Below are 26,078 nucleotides of genomic sequence, written 5' to 3'. Positions count from 1 at the left end.
CCCGTCTGGCTTTCCTTATCTTATCTCGGCTGTGGAATCCGAGGCCAGGGAGTAGCTGAGCGTGGGGCGAGGGTAAGGAGGGGCGGGAGTGAGGTGGGGAGATAAGGAGCCACTCGGGACCCTGGGAAATCACCCCAAAGTAGGCCTTCCTCGTCCCCAGGGCCTCGCATGGCCTGAGGCCTGAGGCCCACGGAGCCGGCAGAGGCCAGGGGAACCCTGAAGGGCCCTCAGGGCCGGCCCGGCTGCACCATGATCTCCACAGGCCGGGCGGGGCCCCTCCTGAGGCCTCGCTGGCGGCCTCCGCTCGCCCGCCAGCCCGACGGGCCGCCGGCCCGGCCCCCAGGGCGCGACTCACCTGGTCTCGGGCCGCACGCTGAGCAGGTAGCTGCGGCTGGCGGGGCTGGGGATCCACACAGGCCCGTCGTCCTCGCCGTCGCCCCCCGCCTCAGACCGTCCGCCCGAGCCCCAGCCGCGGCCGGGGGCCCTCCGCGACCCCATGTTGCTGCCGGCCCTGCCCGTCTCCGGCCCCTGCCCGCGCTCCCGGCCCCTGCCCGTCAGGCCCGCGCCGCCGGCCGCCTCGCTCGCCCGCGGCTGACGCGCGCCCCTATTTATAGCCCCGGGCCCGGCCGTCATCACCTGCTGCTGTCCCTCCCCCGGCCCGGGCCGGCCACCGCGGCCTCCGAGGCGCGGGAGGGCGCCGGGCCGCGAGGGGCCCACTCGGGGGCGTCGGCTCCTTCCCTCAGCCGACCGCCCGACGTGTGTGGAGCGCCCTCTTGGCGCCCGCAGCCACCCCGGGCGTCGGGGTCAGGGGTCAGAGAGGCCTCGGGGAGCAAGAGCGGAAAGGGGGCGGGGTGCGGTTCTGCCCCTCACCTTCCTCACCGGGTCTCTGGGACCCAAGCTTCCCGCCAGCCTTCCTTCCCCACTCGCCCCCCGTTTTGCAGATGTGGAAGGTCGGGCTCTGCGGCCTTTGCCTAGTGGAAGGTGCGGAAAGACCAGAGGAGCTGCGTCGGGTTTAGGGGCAAAGCCCTGAAAGACCAAAGATGGCCGAGGTGGGGGCCGGAAGAGACAGTGACGGGGAGGGAGGGAGAGGAGGGAGGCTCGGAACCTGGACTGAATCCAGCGGGAGCCCAGACCCGTGCCTCTTCCTGGAGGCAGCCCTAACTGACCCTGGCCTTGCCAGTGGCTGTTGGCCCAACACGTAGACCCACAACCACGTACCTACATGAGTAACCTCAGTTCCGAGGAGGCCAGAGCTCCTCAGAACGTACCTCTCCATTATCTAGGGTAGATTAGGGGTTCAGTAAACATCTCTAGAATTACTGAACCTCCTTCTCTACCCTGTTCAGCCTCCATTTCCCAGCACCCCAGGGGGAAGTGGGCTGAGTCCTAATGCCCAGAAAAACAATATAATCACTCGACACCTTCTTAGATCAAAATCCTAAGTACTGTCTAATTCTGGTTGTAAAAGTGGAAATGACCACAGTCTGTGTGTGTGTGTTAAGTCACTCAGTCGTGCCTGACTCTCTGACCCCATGGGCTACTGAACTGTAGCCCACCAGGATCCTGGGTCCAAGGGATTCTCCAGGCAAGAATACTGACATGGAGAATACCCCTCCCTCAAGGGCTCTTCCCACCCCAGGGATCAGACCTGGGTCTCCTGCATTGCAGGCAAATTCTTTACCATTTGAACCATCAGGAAGCCCTGTTTACCCATCCTTTCTTCTCCTACCCCGTTGAAAGCATCCAGGAAGTATCTGAGCTGGATGGTTATAGCCTAGAAAATTGGAACAAAAGAGTAGAACCCTCTGTTCTATAAGCTGCATTCACATCCTTACTCCTTTTGGAAATGGCTCTTTCACTGTGTGCTTCCAATGGCAACTGTTTTGATCTTACACGCTCCCTCCCCAACTCCCTAAAACCTCCCTTAGACTCAAGCCAGTCTATTCATGGTACCCAGGGGCCCTGATGCTGGGAAAGATTGAGGGCAAGAGAAGAGGGTGACAGAGGATGAGATGGTTGGATGGCATCACTGACTCAATGGATGTGAATTTGAGCAAACTCTAGGAGTGGACAGGGAAGTCAAGCGTGCTGCAATCCATGGGGTCTCAAAGAATCAGACATGACTTAGGACTGAAATACAATGGGCATAGAGACTGAGCATGCATGTATCTCCTTGACCACAGAAGTAAGCATCAGACCCAAGCTGTGCCAACCAAGGTTCTTTACCAAACTGTTTTCAACTGGAATTGGGAAAGAAAACCTGGACCTCCGTGGTGGTTAGCTGTAAGCTGCAAGGTCCCAGCTTTTAGTAGTGATGTTTCTTGCTGTGTGGAGAAGCCAGTCTGCAGTGAGGAAGAAGGAAGCTGACAGAGAGAGAAGCAAAGGCAGGGGGCACAGAGTCCTGCTGGCTTCCAGGTGTCTTGTTGCAAGTGTTCCTGAGACCCAGCTTTATCTGTGGCCTTCCTGCAGGTTGGCAGTTCACCCATTTCCTGGAAACTGTATCCAAAAATTCTCTCACTTTGCTCAAGCTGATTCAAGTTAGGCTTCTATTAGTGAAGTCTAAGAGTCTTAGCCAATACTGAAGACTTTTCTTCTAATGAGCCTGAACTTGCCGAATTTGCCCACATACACCCACACATACGTGTTTCTGGTTTCCTGGAGGTGGGCATATTAAAGTCTCTTCAGTTGTCTCCAGGACAGTCCTTCACATATTTGAAAGTCTGCTTGGAGTTTTGGTTCATTTGTTTTAGAGTACCAATGGGGCTTCCCAGATGGCACTAGTGGTAAAGAACCTGTCTGCCAATGCAGGAGACCCAAGAGACTCGGGTTCAATCCCTTGGTCGGAAAGATCCCCTGGAGAAGCACATGACAACCCACTCCAGTATTCTCGCCTGGAGAGCCCTATGGATAGAGGAGCCTGGCGGGCTACAGTCCGTGGGGTCGCAAAGAGTCAGGCATAACTGAAGTGACTAAGTGTGCACCCATGTATCAGGCTGGAGCACATGTGCTAGAGTCAAGGGTCACAGGATCTGTGCCTTCAAGAATCTTATGGTCTAACAGGGTGAGAGGAATAGAAGCAAAATACACTGCAAGGTGAAATGTGCAATTATAAAGCTATGTATAGAGAAGCATAAAGTATAGAAGAAAGAGTAGTTGGCTCTGCCTGGGGATTTGGTTAGGATAGTTTGCAAAGAATAAAGTAAAGCTGAAGAAAGATTTTGGAAATGGCAATAGGTTTTCACAAAGACTGTTGTGGGTGGAGGGTAGGGTAGAATATTCTAGATGGAGAGACTAGTACGCACTCAGATAAGGAGGTATGAAACAGCTCAGTATTCACATCACTGAAGTGTAAAGGATTTGGGCAAAAAGAGAGGTGGGGACATCCCTGGTGGTCCAGGGGTTACAGTGGTTACAAATTTATGATTCCAGTGCAGGGGTCATGGGTTCAATCCCTGGGCAGGGAAGTTCTGTATGCCTTGTGGTGTGGCAAAAAAATAAATACACATTTTAAAAAACTGAAAAAATAGAGAAGTGATTTAGGCAGCAACCCTCATTGTAAAGGCCTTGCCTAGTCCAGTGAGGAACCTGGACTTACCTTTCAGGCCATTTCTCTTCCGACAATGGAATATGGTGCCACTAGTTACCCCAGTGACTCTCCAGTTTATCCATTTCCTTTTGAAAATGTTACACACACACATCCCCACAGAGGTCAAACCAGAGCAGCCCACAACTGAATTAGCACCTTTCTGGGTCTGGGCGTCACACAGTTAGCAACAACTTTTTTGGCAGTCAAATTATTCCAAATTATTTCAAAGCCTGTAAATTTTCAACACAAACCTCTGTTCATCTAAGTCCACTCCTACTTTACCTACTTGTAAAGTCTTTTTTTATCCTAAGTGTCAACTTCCACTTTTGTTCTTGTTGTTAAATCTCGCCTTACTAATCTCACATTCCCTTTCCTTCTTACCTGAGTCTTTCTGAATTCTGCTCCTGCCATCCAGTGTACAATCTGCTCTTCTCAGCTTCTTGCTATCTGCCAATTTAATGATGATCAGGGCACAGCTGAGTAAGGAAGGTCAAGGCATTCAAGGATGGAGAGATGGAAAAGGCACACTCTCTTTCCTGGATTTATAGTCTAGCAGGAGAAAGAGGATATATAAAATTGGTGTTTAACAAGAACTAGGCCAAAAGTCCAAAGACTCGGGTTATAGTTCGGCCTTTCCACTGAGTGTTGTGTGTCCTTGGGCAGGTGGCTCACCATTTCTGAACTTTATCTCTCTCCTTTGTTAAAAGGAGTGAGGTCATGATCCTTTATGATCCTGAAGGTCATAGCTGTTGATCCAATAAGGATTTATTAAGTCACAGCTGACTACAACACACCAGGCATTATGGCAGGTATTGAGAGTGTTATAGTCTCTATCCTTGAGAATTTCTCAAGCCTGAAAGACAGAAAATTAAAATAGAATCGCCATCAATCCTCTGACAGAGGATTGCGCAGAAGAGCACATGCTGTGGCTCTGTGTTTGGAAATAACCATGATACAAGGCAGTCAGTGTTTGCTATTAAATACAAGCACTGATGAAGTGTGGTAGGAGCTGGTACTGGTGCCAGGATCCACTCTCCCAATTGTTTTGAACTTTCTGGGGCCCCCAAGTAAACTGGGTGCCTGTGGTAGGAAAATCTTGGGCTACTGTTAATTATTATCCTTGTAGGTGTTTGGGCACTAAGTGGGGTCTGACTCTTTGTGGCCTCAAGGCCTGCAGCCAGGCTTCCCTGTCCTTTACTATCTCCCTCAGTTTGCTCAACCTCAAGTCAGTGATGCCATCCAACCATCTCATTCTCTGTTGTCCCCTTCTGCCATCAATCTTTCCCAGCTTCAGGGGTCTCTTCCAATGAGTTGGTTCTTCGCATCAGGTGGCCAAAGTATTGGAGCTTCAGTATGAGTCTTTCCAGTGAATATTCAGGGTTGATTTCCTTTAGGATTGACTGCTTTGATCTCCTTGCAGTCCAAGGGACACCTACCTTATGAAGTATCATTAGCTTCCCAGACCTGTAGCAAACTTCCCAGGCATTTTCAAAGCTCCCTAGACATGCAACCCATCTCAGTGCAAAACATTAGTATCATTGTAAGTTAATCAAACATATGTCTATCTGAACCCACCCCCACTACCTCGTTTCTTATTTTTCATTCCCTTGATTCCACGCATTTTAAAGTTCTCAGCCCTGAGCTCAACAAAAGCCCTAGATTTCTGCTGACCCTGCCTTCTTCTGGGAAACTTCTGGCTTCTGCTGCAATCAAGCTGCCCTTCCTGCCAGCCAATCTGTGGTGCTCTGGACTTTTTATCTGACCTCCTTCCAAGAGCTCCATAGGCCCATGTTCAAAGCAGCTGAGTCCCTAATTCTGAGGGTGGAGACTAGCCCTGCTGCTCTGGGATGAGCTGGCCACTCTGGCACTCCAGGGATGGAGATGTGGCCACAGCTGTGCTGGGGTAAGTGGACAGCAATTAAAGGATCACTGGCAACAAGAAGCCTCTCCTAATTCTGGTTTGATTGGAAAGGGAATTTGGGATTCAAGTGCAGAGCTGTGCTGGCCAGGTGCCCTCCCCAATCCACTTACTCTGATTCAACATCCGATTAGAGGGGCCAGGGGTTTCTGCCTCAGATGTAGGTCCTTTCCAGAATACAGTTACCATTATATGACAGGGTGCTTCTGTGGTCGGGGGCAGTGCTTAGTGGGTCAGGCCCAGGACACAAGCTCCAGGAACCTGGAAAGACACCATCCAAGCCCAGGCCTCTTCAGGTCTTCTTGCAGAGTGAACTGGTCCTTTTCCCTAAGGGATCTTCTATATCTCAGTCAGCCCTCCTTTTCCACTACAGCTACTTCTTCTCATTCTTTAAAACATGTTAATACCTCCTGGCAACAGCTGCTGCAATTTCTGTTCAACCCAAGGTATGTCATTGACCAACTAAGCCACTGCCTCCACTTTTGAGCTTGTTAGCACCTGCCCCACTTTCTCCTAATCAACCACCCCTACTCTCTAACCCCACCTCTACCAGCATCACCTGCCCTAAAAGTCAAGTGTTGTTCCCGGTTCTAAACTCTCTGCCTGTTCAAACTCTCCTGCCTGCTCCTTCACAACTGTCTGTGCCTTTCCTCACCATCACCTCCCTATCCCCCTCACCTCATCCTCTTTTCCCCATTTAAAAATCATATTCAAAACCCTCCTCAGACCCAGACCTCCAGGATAGAAATGGGACACCTCCTTCTTAGGTAAAGAGCTTCTTAGGAAGCAGAACTCATCTTCCTCCTCAGATACCAAAAATATGCAGCCCTGTCTACATCCACGATAGGTCTTGGGGCAAAATTTCAGGCAACTTGGTCAAAGGAAGAGGAAACCCCAGAGGAAGATAGAAATGTACAGAGTGTGCCCTAGGCTATAACTGAAAGGGGAAGTCTAGAAAGAGTGGAGCTTCCCAGTTTAAAATATCAAAAAGCAGCTTAATTACTCACTTGAAACATCAAAGACAAAATCAACTTTCTCCATTTTCACAGAAAATAGAGGCAAAGACTATAGGATTAAGTTTTAGAAGTAAAATCTAATAGATTTTAGTCTATGTCTGAGAGCTCAGTTGCTCAGTCGTCATGCCCGACTCTGTGACCCCATGGACTGCAGCCTGCCAGGTTCGTCCATGGGATTTCCCAGGCAAGAATTCTGAAGTGGGTTGCCATTTCCTCCTCCCGATCTTCCCGATCCAGGGATGGAACCTGCATCCCTTATGTCTCCTGCGTTGGCAGGCAGATCCTTTACGATTGAGCCATTTAATCTGTATCTATCTATAAATAACACATGCCTACCCACGAAACGAGATGGTGCAACTGGCCCATAACACATGCCTACCCACGAAACGAGATGGTGCAACTGGCCCACCGTCACGTGAGCACTATGGTGGAGGCTTTTCCCAGTTAGAATTGACTTAAATGGGTTCATCATATTGTTTTGCCACATTTTCCATACGATCCATTACCTACACACTTGAGTTCTCAGTATTGAAGCACTAAAAGCTATTTTGAATTTGCAAAGGGTAGTAAATATTATTTTAAAAAATAGGAGCATGCTAAAAGGCCAACACATGACACGATGAACTAGCTCAAGAATTCATCTGGCCCTAGGTCTCTAATGAATAGCTACCTGGGTAACAGAAGGATTGGAAGATGCTTTAGAATTACCAAGTAAGCAGCTCAGACTTGGAAAGGCTTGACAAAAACCAAAAGAAACATTTCCTCAAAAAAACTAGAATTCTAACTGAAAAAGCAGAAATCTGATGCAAATTGAAATATAAATAAATGCAAATAAAAGTGATATTACCTTGTGGGGGTCAGTGGGAGGGGGTCTTTCATTTTTGTATATATCTAGGCCAAAAGTAAATAAATAAAACAATTAAACAAAAGAAGAAATTCAACAAGAGGTCTTGCCGTTAGTTAAGTCCCCTCTATATAAATACATACAGGATCAAGAAGACAAAATCTTCTGGGCTTCTTAGGGACTTTCCTGGTGGCTCAAATGGTAAAGAACTCACCCGCCAATGCAGGAGACACAGAAGATGCAGGTTCAATTCCTGGGTCAGGAAGGTTCCCTGGAGTGAGAAATGGCAACCCACTCCAGTATTCTTGCCTGGGAAATCCCATGGACAGAGGAGCCTAGCGGGCTACAGTCCATGGGGTCACAAAGAGTTGGACACAACTGAGCAACTAAGCACAGCACATACAGGATCAAGGAGATAAAAATCTAACCAGGTTCAATTCTAGATCCCCAGGAATTTAAAACTCCCCACCTCCCAATTTGACAGATGCCCAAACTGAGGGCAAGAAAAGAGAGATCAAATAAGCTGTAGAATTCAGATTGGAACCTAGGTCTCTTGACTTCTAGTTACTGGATTTCTTCATTCTATCACATTGCCAGTGAGTTTATTCTCAAGGTTATGTAGAAACATGGAAAATGTCCAGATATAACATTAAGTAGAAAAAAGTAGGGTACAAAATCAGAGGCAGTGCAGCACTAGTCACACCTAGTGAATCCCAGCTCTGCCCCTTACTAATTCCATGACCTCAGGGTCAACCACTCCCCTCCAAAAGGAATAACACTATCTCACAAGACTGTTAAATAGGCTAAATAGGAGAATGAATGTTAGAGTGATGTCTGTCATGTAGTTTGATGTTAACCACTGTTATTACCATAATTATATCATAAACTCAGCTATGAAATGCATAAAGATTGGAAAATGATATGCAAAAAAGAAAACAACTACAAAGACAGATTATAAATATGCATGGTTTTTATTTTTTCTAGTAATGCTATATCATTTCCCAATAAGAAAAAGCCTTTTTATTTTATTTTGGCCACGCCACAGGGTTTGTGGGGTCTTAGCTCCCCAACCAGGGATTGGACCCATGCCCCCTGCAGTGGAAGCAACAGAGCCCTAACCACTGGACCACTAGGGAAGTCCCCTGAGAAAAAGGCATTTGAAATAGAGATCTCAAAAAAAACCCACCTACACTGGGACCTGAGTCTTAGTCTGCTCTTTCCTTCAGAGGGACTGAAGGCTCCCAGTCTCTTAAGACTGCTGTGGCAGCTGTTGGTGGAAAAGGTCAGGCTTTGGACCTGGATCCCCTAAAAAAGACAGGGAGAAATGTTCCAGAATCTAGAAGATTCTGTCTCATATCAGGCCCTGAGAGAACTGTGAATTGACAGCTACCAAATGAATCAGATTCTTCCACATAGGCATGCACTAATTCACTCACTCTTTAAACCAGTACTGTATACAAGGAACCGTCCTAGGAGCTTTCAAAGAATTAGACTGACCCCACTGGATGAATCTGGAACAATTTCCATGATATAAATGAAAAAAAAGAAAGCTTCAGAACACTTGTGTAGAGAATGCTATCATTTGTATTAAAAAATAGATATATAAATACACATATTTTAAAAAGCTTGTAAATGCATAGAATTACTCAGAAAGATACATAAGATATAGCAACAGTGATTAATACTGGAGAGGGGGCTGTGGAACCAAAGGCTGACCTCCAATGAGCAGCTTACTTTTCATTGTATTCTCTTTTGTATTGTTTGGATGTCTTACCATGTATGTGTGTTAATTTTCTTCAAAAAATGTAAAAGAAAAAAATTAAAAGCAAGTAAAAGGAAGTGTACCCAGAGCTGAATATACAGTGATGACCAGGGTAGGCAGGGGTAGGGTGGGGTGTTCAGCCTCGTGGAAGGCAAAGTGGGTTGAATTTGCTGAACTACAGATGTTTTCAAAAGCCAGACTGTTTACATAAGTTACGAGAAGAACTCTCTCTATACCAATCAGATTATAGTAATTTGACATATCATTTCACCGATAAAGCAGTTGGAAAATAAATACTAGTCATTGGTCAGGCCTCAGAGTGTATTAAATTGTAGTTTCTACATGGGTGAGAATCTTATCTGTTTAACTTGGGCAGCATTCACTCCAGCAGCAAGCATTTTCTGATGATAACAAATGACAGCAACAGAACTCTTTAAAGACACCTTTGAAAAAAGATTGAAAGATACTGGACCCTGAGGGAACCATGATCCCTGTGAGGGTTGAGCCACCTTTTCTGGAAGAGCCCCCTAAAATGGTGATCTTCAAATGGCAAGGTAAATCCCAATGAGAATGAGGTCATAGGGACACTGCATGTGCTATGGAATGCCCCAAGCAAATGTGCCCTCCTTGGGATGAAGAGGCACAGACTGACTCCAAAGAGAACCTGGTGCTCAATGGGCATCCCAACTGCAGGGGAGGTAGGAAAGCAGGTGTCTGGACGGCTGCAAACCGGAGATAAGCTGGCCGCCAGCCAGAGTAGCCGAGTCACTAAGGCAACACAGCAGTCGACACAGTGGACTTTAGAACCAGATGGGCTTGACTTACAAGGTCAGGCAGCAAGTTATTTAAGCTCTCTGAGCCTCGGTTTCCTTCTCTGTAAAATGGAGAGGATCACTGTGAGATAATGCTGAGGACAAAGGGAGAACCACTGGAGAGTGTTTTTAGCAAGATGCTGGGCCTGCGAGCAGGTTTACAGTGCTGTTAATTACCACTATTACTGAACAGTGGAGAACTGACCATCAGCATCTAAGTCTGAACGGCGGGCGAGGTACACTGCCCCCTCAAAGCCTAAAGTCAGGTCAAGAATCCCAGACATCGACAGTGTTTCATAAACCAGAAAACGCTTCCTGGCTTATCAACTCACAGCAGCTTGTGAACCAAGTCGGTTGGGAAATACCAGGCCTATCTTGAGGGAGAGGTCTGGTGAAGTTAAGGGGTTTGTCAAGAGCTGGTTGAGGGTAGAAGCTGGGACCAAGGTTTCTTGGTGAGTGGCTCCACATTCTTTCCACTCCACGCCACCCCCAGGAAGGAGACAGAGCTGAGGTCAGGACAAGTCAAACCTGTGATTTCACTGCCTCCTCTACCCAGGCTCCAGCAAGAACAGTCTCTGAGCGGGAAGAGACTCAGCCATCCATTTCCAACACTTCTATCTTTCCAACCTCTTCTGTAATGTGTTCCTGCAAACAGCCCCAGGTGCAGGACGGGCACCCTAAGACTGGAATCAGGAGGGGCTGACACCTGAGTGGGGGCCGGCTCTGGCCCTGCATGCAGCTGGAATCAGGCCTGCTTGGCCCTCACTGCCTGCTTGGGAAGCAGGGACATGGTGGCCTTGGCAGGCCTGGGAAATACTGAAAAATACTGTTTCTCTGAAACTGAAAAAGCATTAACCTTTCCCAATGCCTTTAACATTTCCACTAGAAATTTGGCATTTGCTAGAGGAAGAAATTTTTTTTTCCCAATTGTGAAAAGGTCAGGCGTATTTATCTGACTTAATAATTTATAATTGATATTCAATACCCTCCTTGAAAGATTGACACTAAGAATGCCATCAGTACCCACCTCCCGGTGCTGCACTAGAGCCTGCCAGGCCCAGCCCCAAATCTGACCCAGGCAGGGCTGCAGCAGCCGCTCAGAGAAGAGGTCAGAGGGCACCTCCACATGGCCAGCTCCTTGTGCTGGCCAGGTCCTAGCCCTGCCATCAGTGAAAAGACAGCCCAGCCTCCCATGTCCAGCCCCCATTCTGCCACATCTGAGCTCCCTGCAACAGTGACAATACCACAGCCTCTTGAACAGTGTAGAAAAAACAAAAATTCCTCCCTTCTATCCCTTCCCCTCTCCCACCAGTAAAGGGTTCTCTTAGTAGAAGAGACCCATTTGTAGGAAAGATGGAGGTGGCCAGCAAAATGTCAGTAGGCCCTAAAAGCCAATGCCACTAGTTCAGTGTTGCAGGGGGGACTTGGAGGTGACTCCTGACCAGCATTACAACCCTCCCTTCACCCCTTCAGAAACTCTGAGCTCCTGGTTTCCTAACCACAGCTGCAGAATCTAAAGAGGACCTTCCTTCTTGGACATCAGGAAACACCACTCTCTCTAAGAGATGGGCCAGTGAGGGAAGTCTGAGGAGGAGGTGGGTAGGGCCAGGCTCACCTGAACAGGAATACAAGAGCCTACCTGCGTGGTAAGAAGGTTTTCTTTTATTTGAAATATAGTCTGAGCAACATGAGTGTAGCCAAGAGGAGGAGGGGCTGGCTGCTGGGGCAGCAGCCTCTCTAATGGCACAGGAGCAAGAGTACAAATATCCCCATGTCTGTGTGCCTCAAACCCCGCTCATCAGGAAAGGCAGAACAGCAGCAGAACAAGGACGCACAGCTCCTCTGAGGGGGCAGCCGGAGCAGCGGGGGGTCCTGCCTCTCTGTGCCCGGCTCCCAAACAGAAGCTTTTCCCGCCCACACAGACAGGATAAGCCCGTGCGACAATGAATCCTCAGGACTGTTTGCAGGGAAGGAATCAGAGAAGACAGAGAGGAAGGGCATGGTTTACGACAGCCCTCTGCAAGCCAGGCTGGGTGAGCTCTCCGAGAGGAGGGCCGCGCCAGCACCCTCCTCCCGTCTCAGGCTCTGGTATTGTGAAGCGAGCTGCTGCAGGGAGGCCCAGGCTGAAGGCAGAGAAAGAGGACCTCCCAGAAGAGCGTGGCTGCTGAAGAGCCTTGAGCAGAGGTGACAGCGGCAGGGTTGGAAGGACACAGACGAGAGTTGGGGTACCAAGAAGCAGCACAAAGCCATAAATAACAGAAGCAGATTCGGAGCTGTGAGGGTCCTGGGCGACCCCGCATCTCCCAGGGCTGGGGGCCTCCCAGCCCCCCGCAGCTCAGGGCAGACACTGCTCCAGGACACAGCCAGACACACTCACGCCGGGCGGGGCCTGTTCTTTCCCACTGTCCACACAGCAGGCGGAGGACGCCATGGCGCCACCCCGACCACGCACCGCAGGGCCTCCGGTCACACATGCGGGGACGGTGTGTGGCTGTCCCGGTCCTGAGAGGTCTGTGGTCGACTGGGAGCGTCTTGGGCCCCGTCCTCATCCTGGGCCAGGCCCAGTGATCTCCCCGTCTCGGAGTCGCCCACCAGAGGCTCCTCGGCACTTTCTTCCAGTCCGTTCTCCCTGGTCTCCATGGGCACCTCCTCCCCAGAGCCCTCCTCTGGCTCTGCCGCCTCCGCCTCTTCCTCCTCCTGGTCTCTCACCTTGTGGACGATGAAGAGGTGGCGGCTGAGGGAGCCGGCAGAGGTGTAGCACAGGCCACAGAGGAGACACTGGGCTGTGGAGCTGTCCTTCTGGTGCTGAGGTATGTGGCGCTGGAACTCCAGCCCCGAGTCCGTGGCAAAGCTACATTTCGCACACTGGAAAAGCGACTTGTGCCTTTTGGTGGAAGAGACTGGTGTGCCATTGCTGGTGTCAGGAGCGGCCCCCACTCCGCTGACTGGTCTTTTCAGATGGTTCACCTGAAGGAGAAATGACGTGAGCCTGGGAGTCCAGGACATGAGCCCCCAGCGTGGGCAACGCAGCCCGAGGACTTGCAGACTCACCACCCAGGCCAGGCTCAGCCCAGCCCTAAGTTCTGGTCTAGGTTTGGTTTGCTTCTTTTGCTTGTTTTAATGGACACATCCATGTACCACAACATTCCAAAGATGTGGGAAGGGTACAGAAGAGATGAAGTCCCCCCTCCCTGGCTCCCCAGACAACGCTGGGGTTCTGAGGCACCCCGAAAGATGCTCCAGTCACGCCCAGAAATACAACCACCACCTTTTGCAGGATGACAGCACTGCACGCACACTTCTCTTCACCCTGCTTTTTCTCACTTAACAACAGATAGTGACAGATTTCTTTATCCCCTGGGCCAGAGCTATCTGACAGATAAATCTCATAAGTGGAACTGCTAGATCAAAGGGTGTATGCATCTGCAGAGAAGAGAAGGTGTGCACCTCAATCATGGACAGTTGTTGCCGAAACGTCAATTGACACCCTACCTGCTGTGTGTGAAAGGGCCTTTGCAGCCCAGGGCCCTTCTCTGAAAAGCCAGGCAGCTCTCTGGGTTTCCCAGACATGCCTGCCCCTGTGAGGAGCTGCCCTCACCATGGAGTCGGGGGAGCCCCCTGGGAAGAGGGACACGAGGCTGCACCAGAAGCTGACCAGAAACGGGCACAGGGCATGAAACAGGGGTGAGGTCAGAGGGCCTGGGGCAGTGGGAGTCTGGATCTGGCTCCTCTGAAACTGGGGGGTAGGGTGGGGATGGGGGTATGACTCAGTGAAGCATCGCACCCTCTCCCAACAGGCAGGCCTACCCACCCCACCTCCTAGGACCGCAGAGAGGCAGAGGCAGGAGGCACGTGGGAAGCAATCCAGTGTCCACAGGGCACAGGACACACCAAGGGAGGGGTCGCAGTGACAGGGAAACAGCAACAAGAAAAGGCCACTGGCTTGCCTCGTGGATCTCTGCCCCTTTCTTTGTGTGCGGTCTCCAGGCAGGTCCCATGAGGCTGGAGAGTGACCAGCACGGAGGCTGCTGTCACTGCTGGCTGCTCCCCAGCCACAAGGACATGTGGGCTCCAGTAACCTGCCCAGCACCCCTCCAGCTCCAGCCTCACCGGACAAGCTGCTCCGGCGGGCAGGGGCCCTGCACTCACCTGAGGGGAATGTCCACCCGAAGGTCTGGCTTTGGACGTCTGGCTCAAATCAGGATTTCTGATACCGTGCATAAGGCTGATGTGGTTCTCCAGGAGGGAGGGCCGAGGAAAGCTGGGGCTATCCTCTGTGCAATACCTGCAGAAGCACAGCCAGAGCGGCCGTGTAAGATGGTTGGCCCCAGGGTCCAGGGGGCCAGGCAGGCAGGCTGAAGTGAAGCTGCCTCTGGCTCCAGGGAAGACAGTCTGGGGCAGGCAGGGTAGTCCTCGGGCTGGCAGGGTGGCACTGGGAAATCCAGCCAGTACAAGCCAGCCAAGGCGGAAGATGACAGGAAGCCAGAGTATTGGCCCTAAGCTGTGACCTGACTCTCCTCCCTCTGGTGTCAGTGTCCAGAGACCCAAGTGCAGGCCCAGCGGTCAGCCTGACAGAGCAGCCTGTTCTGTCCGAAAGCTCAGAGAGATGGCGCTGAAGTCTCATGGCTGACAGAGCATCTGCTCACATCGCACCCACTCCTCTCCAACCTCAGGGCCCTCCACCACTGTGGGGCAGGGCGGCCTGGGCTTAGGGAGTTTCTGACCTAGCCACAGCAATTCCCAGCAGAATCTTGCTTGTCTCTTGCCTCTGAGCCCTGATCTCATAGCTGAGAAAAGTCCCAGGGTACCGCGGCAGTCTGGATGAGTTTGGGCCTCCTGGCTCCCACCTCCAGGGACTCACCCGCAAGTGTAGACTTTCTTCACTGTGTCATGGTTGTTGCGGATGTGTTTGCGCAGGCTGTTGGGGGTGTGAAAGGACTGTTCACACTGCCGACATGGGTACCGCTTCAACGTCTGTGGGGACAACAGGATGCAAGGCATCAGAACCCTAAGACAGTTCTGGGTGCATGTTTCTTCTCAGAGGAGGCAGACAGAAAGGAGGATGCCCCGAGAACTCAGGATCTGCGCTGCCCACCATGCCCATGGCACCAGGAACCACAGGGGGTCATGCCGTGGAGGGGGCTCTGACCTTGAAGGACAAACGGGCCTGCACATGCCACACTTACCCGACCGTGGCTCTTTTTCATGTGGGACACGTAGCTCTCCCGATCTGGAACCCACTCCTGGCACTCCTGGCAGGTCCAGCCTGTGTTCCTCAGCCGGGGCCTGGCCTCAGCCCTGCGGTTGGCCTCAGGCCTGCCCCAGCGGCTGGAGGGCAGGGTACTGCCCCGAGCAGTCACACTGAGGGCTGGCGGCTCAGCAGGCACTCGAGGGCCAGGGCGGCTTGAAGACGAGTCTGCTGAGGACTGGAGACTGGACAGCTCGTCCACGTTGCGGGGCACACCATGGGTGCTCTGGGGACAGAGGGAGCGATTACTGACTGGTTGGGGGCGGGGGGCGCAGGGCCAGGCACCCAGCCTGAGGATGTGCCCGTCTCCCCAGGCCCCTCCCCAAGGCGCCCCACCTTGACATGCTGCATCAGCTCCGGCTTCTGCAGGAACAGCAGCGGGCACTCAGGGCACTTGAAGACGCCCACCTGTGCCGTGCTGGCGTTCTGGTAGAAGTGCTGCTGGATGTGCCTCTTCTTGTTGAAGACCATTTCGCAGGAGCACTTATAAATGAGCCTGCCACGACAAGCCCCAGGGTGTGAGGTGACCAAGGCCCAGCCGGCAGAACCACAGGCCCCTCCACCCCACATGTGAGCTCTCCGAAGCAGACTCAGGTTGGGAAAAGCAATACTCTGAGCCAACGTGGACACTCCCCAGTCTCAGACACCTCCAAAGCACTCCTGGCTTCTAGCCACTCTCCGCCACTAGCCCAGGCTTCCCAGTCCATCTAACACCTCCCGCAGGGCCCCAGGCCAATCTGTTCCACTCCCACAGGCCTGCAGGCCCCGCAGCCACACTCACTGGGAGGGTCTGTGGGGCTCGGTGGGATGCTGGGTGGTGCTGTGGTCCGCGGTGCTACTGGCAGTCTTGAAGGCCATGGGGCAGAACGCACATTTGTGGAAAACCTGGCAGTGCCGCTCCTGGATGTGGCTTTTCAGCAAGGCCAAGGTCAAATGGACAACCCCACAGTGGATGCACCTGGATGAGAGAGGTGGGGCCGGGGGAACAGGTACGTCAGACCAAGAAGTGGTGCTAGAAGAGGAGGGATGGAGGGCAGGAAGAAAGCCATCTAGGGACCCACCCTTTCCTTATGCATTTGGCTTTGGAAGTGTGCTTGCTGCCACCAGGCACAATGCAGTTACCCAGGGCCTCCCAAGCCCAAGACCCTCCTGGTCGAAAAGGGGAAAGAAAGCCCTCCCCTCACGGGCCAGAGAATATTCTTCTGCAAGCCAAAAACTTGATTGAGCCTAACCAAGAGGAGCCGGTGGGAGTGGAGAAAGGGGAGTATGGTTCAAAAATGACATTAATAGCACCCATTTAAGTGTGATCCAACTGCAGGAGTCCAGGGTGAGTTTAGAAGGAGACTTCAGAAAGCCTGTGCCTCCCCACACGAGCGCAGAATAGGCAGGGATGTTCACTTAATAAAATGTACACTGAGGAGGTGCTACACTCGCCGAGACAACCACATTAAAACAAACAGCCCTCAAAGCCCAAGAAGTGCTCTAGAGCAGCACTGTGGAACTTGCTGTGATGACAGAAGTGTTTCAAACGGCACTGTCCATGTGACTATTGAAATTTCAACCAATAAAATAAAATGGCCCATTTCCCTGGCTGTACTTCAAGCTCTCAGTAGGCACATGTGTCTGATACTGTTCTGGACTCTGCAGCTCGTCAGTGTTCTAAGTTCTCCTTGGTGGGACTATGGATAACATTTTTATTTCTCTTTTCCCCTACTGATTTGTACTTTCTGAGTTTTGTTTAGTGACTTTATCATTTTTATAATGTAGGAATTGTCTTAAACCATTTCTCTGAAATTGAGGTCATGTGGAACTCTTCTTTCAACTTCAAAATATCTCTCTATAAATACTGTGTTTCCTTTCTTCAACATCAGAAAATGACGTTCCTCTAAGCTAACCTGCATCTATTCGGGTTCCTAGCCTCTCTCATGTATTCAGTCTTTCTTCTCACCTGAAAACACAGACAGGTCTCCCTACATGAGAGAACACCCTCCCTGCTCCCAGCTCTTGAGGTAACTATCATTTTCCATTTGTTGCAATATTGCTTGCTCCTGTAACCTTGGCATCCCAGTAATCTAGAAGAGAGGGTATCACTTTACTGAAAGAAAGGACATTTTTTCACTTAAGAATTCTTTGACTCCAAATATTAGCATTCATTTCAATATATTAGCCCATTTTTGCAATCCACATGACTCATCACAGAATCCTGACCAATCCTTTTTGTTTTTCATCCTTTTGTGTGTGTTTAGGGTAGGGCAGGGGGAGATGGGGAGACAAAATCACCTTTCACAGACTTAATCAGCAATGAGGAAAAGTGCACAGAACCCAAAGCCTATTCGCAACTAAGGCCAACAAGCATTCATTACTAAATGTGTATGTGTTAGAGCTTCCATACAAACTACTTACACTCAAATTATATTTTCTTTTTTCTCCTGCCAAACAAAATAGTGACCAGCTCCTAGCACACAGAAGCATATCTACACCACAAGTAATTTATGAGGGGAGAAAAAAATCCACACATTACCAAATTCATTCAAAGTAGCCAAATACACCTGACATGTATGAAGAATCTACGTGGTTTTATTTGTGCAGTTTGACCAAACTCCTACAGGAGCAATATAAGTACAAGTGAAAATCCATTCTATTACCCAGCAGACATTCTTGAAAGAAACCTCATGGAAAGAACATAAGGGGTAAAAAACGTGGCCAAATGGTCTCAGTGAAGGAATGAATCAAACAGGGTTTGCAAACTAATGAAAAGCTGTGTAGAAAAGAAATCTAACCCCAAGACACAACTCTTTACCAACTGTTTTTTTAAGAGAAAACAGACAATTATGGAACCATATGCTTTCATGCATTGGAGAAGGAAATGGCAACCCACTTCAGTGTTCTTGCCTGGAGAATCCCAGGGATGGGGGAGCCTGGTGGGCTGCCATCTATGGGGTTGCACAGAGTCGGACACGACTGAAGCGACTTAGCAGCAGCAGCAGCAGCTGTCAAATATATAAAGCTTTAGAAAAGACAGGGCTTCCCTGGTGGCTCAGCTGGTAAAGAATCTGCCTGCAGTGCAAGAGACCTGGCTTCAATCCCTGGGTTGGGAAGGTCGCCTGGAGAAGGGAAAGCATACGTACTCCAGTATTCTGGCCTGGAGAATTCCACGGACTCTACAGTCCATATGACATCATTGGCACTCTCCAAATTATCAACAAAGGGCAGAATAATTTATAAAACCCTAAAAATATTACAGTGTTGGGACTTCCCTGGTGGCCAGTGGGTAAGAATCTGTCTGCCAGTGTAGGTGACATGGGTTCCGTTTCTGGCCCGAGAAGATTCCACCTGCCACAGAGCAACTAAGCCCATGCACAGCTACTGAAGCCCAGGCACCTAGAGCCTGCGCTCTGCAGCAAGAGAGGCCATCGAAAGGGGAGCAGGCCTGGGCAAAGCGACAAAGGTCCAGCACGGCCGAGGGATGCAACTTCAAAATAGATGCAAGTATCATTAACATAAAACTCTGTAGTAGAGTGCATTGAAACAGAACACAGGTGCTCTTAGCATGTACTAAAAATTATTAACATCCAGAGAATGGGAGAAAATACTTGCAAATCATATATCTGACAAGAGATCTGCAACATGAATATATAAAGAACCCTTACAGTTCAACAACAAAAAGACAACACAATTTTTAAATGGGCAAAGGATCTGCATAGAGATTTCTCCAAAGAAAATATACAAATGGTCAATAAATTTATGAAGATATGCTTGACATCATTATCTGCCAGGGAAATACAAATCAAAACCATAATGAGGTATCACTTTACACCCACAGTAACTATAATCAAAAGTCAGTCCACCCCTGGTGAGAATATAAATGTGGTATACCTACTTTGAAAGACAATGTGGCAGTTCCTCAATTTGACTCAGCTATTTTACTCCCAGGTATATATCCAAAAGGACTGAAAACATTGTTACATAATAACTTGTACATGAATGTTCATCAGCAGCATTATTCATAAAACCCAAAGCAGGAGTGAATAACTATTGTTTGTTATAGCATGGATGAACCTTGAGGCTATTATGCTAAGACTATATATTCTATGATCCCATCGAAATGAAACATCCAAAGGAGGCACATCTGTGAGACAGAAAGCTGTGGTCCACTTGGGATGGAAGGGCTGCAAATTTAGAGTTTCTTTCTTTATGAGTGACGAAAATACTCTAAAACTGATCATTGTGACTGATTGTAAAACTTTGTGAATATAGTAAAAACCACCAAATAGGACACCTTGAATGGGTGAATAGGATGGTACATGAATTACATCTGAATAAAAGCTGTTACAAAAAATGCACTAATACCTGAAGATCTTAAGTACAACGACTACTATGTCAGTGTGCATCTTCTGCATTCAACCACAGATCACTGAAAACATTAATGTCAGTATCTTCGGTTATCCTAGCTGCATCTTTTTGTCTGACCTCTCTTACAAAAAGGCTTGATAAACTATTTTTAAGACATTACATTGCTTTTTTACTCTTACAGAAGAAGGTAAAATATTTAATTAAAGTACAAAAAATACTATTAATCTATCTGCGTTACTGAAAACTTCTTGGATTCAAGATTCAAATGCAGGGACTTTCTTGGTGGTACAGTGGTTAAGAATCTGCCTTCCAATGCAGGGGGATACGGGTTTGATCCCTGGGTGGGGAAGATCCCACATGCTACAGGGCAACTAAACCCACAATGCAGCCAAATAAATCAATATATTTTTTAAAAATTCAAGTACAAAAATTAAAGTATTGATGCTATTGGATTCAATTTGATCTTGAAATAAGCAGCATACACTTAAGTCAAAATTAGAAAGGTATTTTCAAGTGTTATGAATACTGCAAAACATAGCCGAGAATGCTGCCAAGCAATGCTCTTTGCAACATGGTGGCAAGGGCTCTGTATAACCCCATCTCTGGGCTGTTTTCTTCCAAATATGTTAGCATGTCCATTCTCCCTAACACATAAAAGAAATTAGTCTACATTTGAAAGTGGTTATCCCAAGAGAGAAACTGGGAAGTGATCACTAACCACTCCCCATCCCTCACCCTGGCATATAAGCCACCCTCAAGCCTAATGCTTCTACTTTCTCTCTCTCCAGCTTTCCTTCTCTCTATCCTCACAGCCATGCCTTAGCTGGATCCCTCAGTGTCTCATCGGAATTGTCACATGACCAGTCTCTAGTCTCTCACCTCTGATACACATATCAGCTTCCGAAAATGAAATTTCTAAAACACAGATCTGGCTGGATCACTCCCCTGCTGCAAATCTTTCCATCACTCCTCACTATCCCCAGGAAAACAGTCCAGATGCCTGCCAAAGAATACAAGGTCTTGCGTGGCCTGGCCCCTACCAGCCCCCCTGTCCCATTGCTCACCCCTCCTCCAGTTCATCATGGCCTACACCATGCTTATCCTTCCTGAGAGTTTTCTGTGTGTGCTGGCACCCTTGCCTTTGCTCTTGCCAGATAGGCTTGCCTCCTTCTTTCTACCTAAAACCCTCCCCCTATCTTCTCTACGAAGCTTTCCTGACCATTCCTCAAATACAGGACTTAACTACTCTGAATCATAAGTACCTGCATGATGTTTGTAAGCCATCAGATTAAAGCCCCCTTGAGTGCAGATGGATTTTAAACATCTTTGTGTCTTGAGTGTTTGGCACAAGGCTAAAGACAACAGTAAGAACTCAAAAAAAGTTTATTAAATGAACTGTGTTCAGTTGCTCAGTCGTGTTCAACTCTTTGCAACCCCATGCACTACAGGCCGCCAGTCTCCCCTAGCGGTTTCCCAGGCAAGGGAAAATGGGTTTCCCCAGGCAAGAATACTAGAGTGGGTTGCCATTCCCTTCTCCAGGGGATCCTCCTGACGCAGGGATTGAACCGGTGTCGTCTCCCGCGTCACCTGCATTGGCAGGCGTATTCTTTACCATTGGGCCATCTGGGAAGCCCATTAAATGAACTAAATCAAAATTTAATACCAAAGAGAAGAAAACCTTAAGAAATTTGGGCAAAATTAAATTTCTGAAGCAAAAATGATCAAAAAACATAAAATGTAGAAACTCCCAAGCAAGTAAACAAGTAAAGGAGACCTGATTGGGTCAATGTAAAATTATAGATCAATGAGTTTTAGGAGCATTCACCCTCATTTTGATCTTTTTTCTGAAAATGACTTCTTGCTTATATTTGTTTAACACCATAGAAATAGATCAGTTTAAAATAGTTTTCTCTTGGTCTTACCATGAAGCTGATCATTTTTTCCATTCTCAGGTCTTACTTCTCACAAACTGACAAAAACTAATCAACACAAAGATACAAGTCCTTTGACTTTGGCAGCTTGCCATTTGTTCAGAAATTGAGAATATTTGAAACTACCAAAATTTGAAAATTTATTATTGAAATAGTACTTTAAAATTAATATGCCAACATAATAACTTCTGTGCAAATTTATACACCTTTAAAAATCAAACGGACAAAGTGAACGTTAGGTATAGCCTAATCTTCCCAATACCTTGCTCTTTAAAGATTTTCTCTTTTTTTCATCTTTTGGCCGCACTGTGCCCCTCACAGCATCTTAGTTCCCTAACCAGGGATCAAACCTGCGTCCCCTGAAGTAGAAGCTTGAAGTCTTAACCACTGAATGGCCAGGGAGGTCCCAAAGCTTTTTTTTTCCCCCCAATGTTTAACTTTTTAACTCCTTGTTATTTTCCTTGCTCTTCTGGTTTCCTACAAAGTAAAAATGTCTGTCCACATACCACTCAACATTCTTGTCTTATTAAGCTGGAGCCCAGGGCTCATAAGACTAAAACTCAAAATTCCCCTTATAGTTTGGCTATGCCAAAATATGTGGCTTATGGAATCTCAGTTCCCCAGCCAGGGATTGAACCCGGGCCACAGCAATGGAAGTACCCAATCCTAACCACTAGACCACTAGGAAATTCCCAACACTCCAGTATGAAATGAGTTATGGTCCAGAAAAAGCAGCAGCCACTGGGCAAGCCCAGGACAACACCCACCTGTAGCCCACCTTGCGGGCATAGTGCAGGCAGTTCTCCTTTACGTGGGTCTGGAAGTAGGCAGAGCGGCAGAGGGCCCCGCACTCCGGACAACAGTAGGGGGACTTGTGGGCGTGGATCCGCTGGTGGGCGCAGAAGCTGCACTGGTTGGGCAGCAGCATCTGGCACACCTGGCAGGTCTAGGAAAGAACATGGAGAGAGCAGTTCAGGCGGGAGCCACAGGCCAGGAGCTCTCAACCAGGGCTGCCTGGCTTTCCTAGGACACTGATCAGAAGGGCCACCACCCCCAACCGTTCTCTCTCCCAACTCTCCTAGGACACTGGTGACACCCCAGGCCTCACACAGTGATGACACTGATGCCCACGCTAGCTTTGCCTCTCACCTTATTAATCAAACGCAGACCTGACCCTATTTCCCCCCAAATCAGTCCTACACGTCTGGCTGTGATCCTGCTCTCTCCTGGCTCAGCAGAGGACCAGCTTTTCCTTTCCGGAGGCCCAGGGCACTTCTTGCATTCTAAAATCTTGCTACACCGCCAGGCCTACTGGGCCTCTGCCCTGGCTCAGCTGGTTCCAACTCAACACCTTCGGTAAGTTGGCTCAGAGACTCCCAGAGCAGACCTGAGCCCCCCTGGTTAACATTCAGAAGCCTCCATGCAGACCAATTTTCCATGTGCTCAGCCTGTCTGCCCACTCTGGGGTGGGGGGAGCGGTGCCTGGAGCCACAACTGCCCACATCCATCCACAGAGAAGCACAGAACAGGTAGTGGCTTCCTTGTTCTCAGACTCAGGAGAGAACCAGAGGCTGACAAGTCCTTCAGGCCGACTCACAGAAGCTCTCAAACAGGGAGAGTCCAGAAGCCCAGAGGGGGGAGCGAGAGACTGAGCGGGGACCTATGTCTGGAGAGGCCCCTCATAGTAACAGGAGCCACTGACCTGGGCTCAGGAGTGCTCAGACTGATAAGCTGTTAGGGAGGCCAGGAAAAGATCTGTTTTAAGCAGTGATATCCAGAATGTAGGGTCCTTACAGCACAAACAATCCAGCTTTTTCAACAAAAGAAATGCCAAGGCAAAAAACAAAAAAGATTGAGGGAAGAGGAATTTACAGATTAAAAGAGACTCAAAAAGAAATTTCAACAACTGCAATGGATAGCCCTTATTTGGATCCTGATCCAAGCAAGCCAAGTGCAAAAAGAAATGAGACAACTGGATATTTTAACCCTAACCAATGAGGACAATATTGAGACATTTGACACTTAATATTAAGATTCAATAATAAGGAATTATTATTAATTGAGGTGTATGATATTATATCTATGGGGTTTTTTTGAAGGAAAAAACTTTATATTTTAGATAGATATACTGCAATAGATACTCTAATGCTAGGATTTGTTTAAAAATAATCCACTGAGGGAGAGGGGATAAGAACACAGATGAAACGAGACAGGCCACTGAGTTGGTAAAAAAAAAAAAATTATTCTCTGTGACTTTTACAGCACAGAATTTTGACTTAAACATCTTTAATATGATATAGTCTAAGGATATGAAGAACTAACTGCAAATACACCCTCAACTTTATGTGGTGTCCTAAGGTTAGAATTAATATTGATCTTGACATTTTGAAATCTGTGCATATATATGTGTATATGTATGTATGTGTGTGTGGACAGTAGGAAAATTTTAGGAACCAAGATTTTTAGTATAAATCAGTTACATAAAAAGTATAATCATGGCCTCCCCTGGTGGCTTAGTAGTGAAGAATCTGTCTGCCAGTGCCAAGAGAGACAGGTTTGATCCCTGATCTGGGAAGATCCCACATGCCACAGAGCAACCAACTCTATGCAGCGCAACTACTGAGCCTGTGCTCTAGAGCCTGGGAACCACAACCGCTGCAGCCCCCGGCCTCTGCTCCACGGCAAGAGAAGCCACTGCAGTGAGAAGCCCCCACTCACCGCAACCTGAGAAAAGCCCGTGCAGCCACAAAGACCCAGCACAGCCAAAACTAAGGAGGTTAAAAAAATGTTTTAAGTATAATCTTACATTTCAGTACCAGTGTAAACTCAAGATCTCTCTTTCCTTATTTTAAAACTTTGTATTTCTTAGCTCTGGCCACTGAAAAGGCCTAGAAACATATTCAGCAGAATAAGCATATCCGGTGCCCAGAATGTAGCCTCTAAATATCATTTCTCACATAAAAACAAACAAACAAACAACCATCGTGACCTCTTAAAAAATTTACTGATTCTAGGTTTAGCACAAGAAATGCACCCAAATCTTGCTGGGGCTCAAAGTAGGGAAGCGTCTCAAGGTTCAATGAGTGCAAGTGAAAAGAACGCAGGAGCACGGGAGCCAGCCTGCCGGGACCCCCACTGACCAAAATGGGGCAACTGAGCATCGAGAAGAGTGAGTCACAGACCAAAGACATAGAGCAGACTGACAAAAACAAAAGGACACACACGCACCACACAGAAGAAACCCATCAAACCGCAAAAGGAAGAACAAAAGAAAGGAACAAACGAGAAACAACACCAACTGGAAAACAAAGGTCTAAAGTGGTAACACATACACTTTATGGTGAATAGTGGTAATACATATCAATCAATGATTGCCTTAAATGTCAATGGACTAAATGCTCTAATCAAAATATGTGAGAGTGGATTAAAAACAAAACAAGAGCCTACAACATGCTGTCTACAAGAGAGCCACTTCAGAGGGAAGGGCACACCAAGAGCGAAAGTAGGGGAATGGAAAAAACGTGTTTCACGCAAACAGAAATGACAATAAAGTGGAGGAAGCAATACTCAGACAAAAATCCCTTCCAAAATCACATCAAAAACAAAACAAAACTTAGGACTAAACCTGACCAAGATGATGAAGGAGACTTACATGCTGAGAACTATAAACATTGATAAAGGAAAGTGAAGATGACTCAAAGAAATGGAAAGACATGCCATGCTCTTAGATTGGAAGAATTAATATTGTTAAAATGGTCATACTACCCAAAGCAAGCTACAGATTTGATGCAATCCTTATCAGGACATTTTTCACACAACTGAAGCAAAAAATCCTAAAATTTATACAGCACCATAAAAGAATTGCCAAAGCAACCCTGAGGAAAAGGAAGAGAGCAGGCGGTTTAATCCTCCAGACTTTTGACTAAGCTACAGCAATCACAGCAGTGTGGCACTGGTGGAGAAACAGACACACAGATCAAGGAAACAGAACAGAGAGAGCCTGGAAACAAATCCACACATCTACAGTCAATTAATCTTTGACAAATGAGGCAAGACTATACTGCACAAGACTATACAATGGAGAAAAGACAGTCTCTTCGGCAAGCAGTGCTGGTAAAGTTGGCCAGGTGCGTGTAAATCAATGAAGTTAGGACACATCCTCACACTACACACAAAAATAAACTCAAAATGGCTTAAAGTCTTAAATATGAGACAATAACTCCTAGATGAGAACACAGGCAAAACATTCTCTGACTTAAATTATAGCAATGCTTTAAGTCACTCTTCTATGGCAGTAGAAATAAAAGCAAAAATAAACAAATGGGACCTAATTAAACTCACAAGCTTTCGCACAGCAATAGAAACCATAAACAAAACGAAGACAACTTATGGACTGGGAGAAAATATTTGCAAACAGCGCAACTAACCAGGGCTTAATTTTTAAGATATATAAACAGCTCATACAACTCAATAACAACAACAACAACAAACCCAATCATAAAACAGGGAGAAGATCTAAATAGACATTTCTCCAAAGAAGATATACAGGTGCCCAACAGGCACAAGATATTCAACAACACTAATAATTAGAAAAATGCAAATCGTAAC

General features: G+C 48.0%; 2 protein-coding genes across 2 annotated transcripts in view; both read right to left on the bottom strand.

Moving 5' to 3' along the window:
- ALPK3 (alpha kinase 3) overlaps positions 1-498 on the bottom strand; it is a 51,398-nt gene extending 50,900 nt beyond the window's left edge. Inside the window, exon 1 of the mRNA XM_068991499.1 lies at positions 356-498. Coding sequence (XP_068847600.1) covers positions 356-498 — 143 coding nt within the window. The remainder of the gene's footprint in view (positions 1-355) is intronic.
- An 11,131-nt stretch (positions 499-11,629) lies between these two features.
- The window catches only part of ZNF592 (zinc finger protein 592), a 29,571-nt gene continuing 15,122 nt past the window's right edge, over positions 11,630-26,078 (bottom strand). The window contains exons 3-9 of the mRNA XM_068991105.1: positions 22,238-22,416; positions 15,968-16,144; positions 15,523-15,682; positions 15,125-15,412; positions 14,800-14,912; positions 14,088-14,223; positions 11,630-12,905 (exon numbers count right to left, since the gene is read on the bottom strand). Of these exons, the coding sequence (XP_068847206.1) occupies positions 12,405-12,905; positions 14,088-14,223; positions 14,800-14,912; positions 15,125-15,412; positions 15,523-15,682; positions 15,968-16,144; positions 22,238-22,416 (1,554 nt within the window). The 3' untranslated portion in view covers positions 11,630-12,404. The remainder of the gene's footprint in view (positions 12,906-14,087; positions 14,224-14,799; positions 14,913-15,124; positions 15,413-15,522; positions 15,683-15,967; positions 16,145-22,237; positions 22,417-26,078) is intronic.

This window comes from Capricornis sumatraensis, chromosome 19 (genome assembly GCF_032405125.1).
Source record: "Capricornis sumatraensis isolate serow.1 chromosome 19, serow.2, whole genome shotgun sequence".
Classification (NCBI taxonomy): Eukaryota; Metazoa; Chordata; class Mammalia; order Artiodactyla; family Bovidae; genus Capricornis; species Capricornis sumatraensis.
This window is presented reverse-complemented; position numbering and strand designations above follow the sequence as displayed.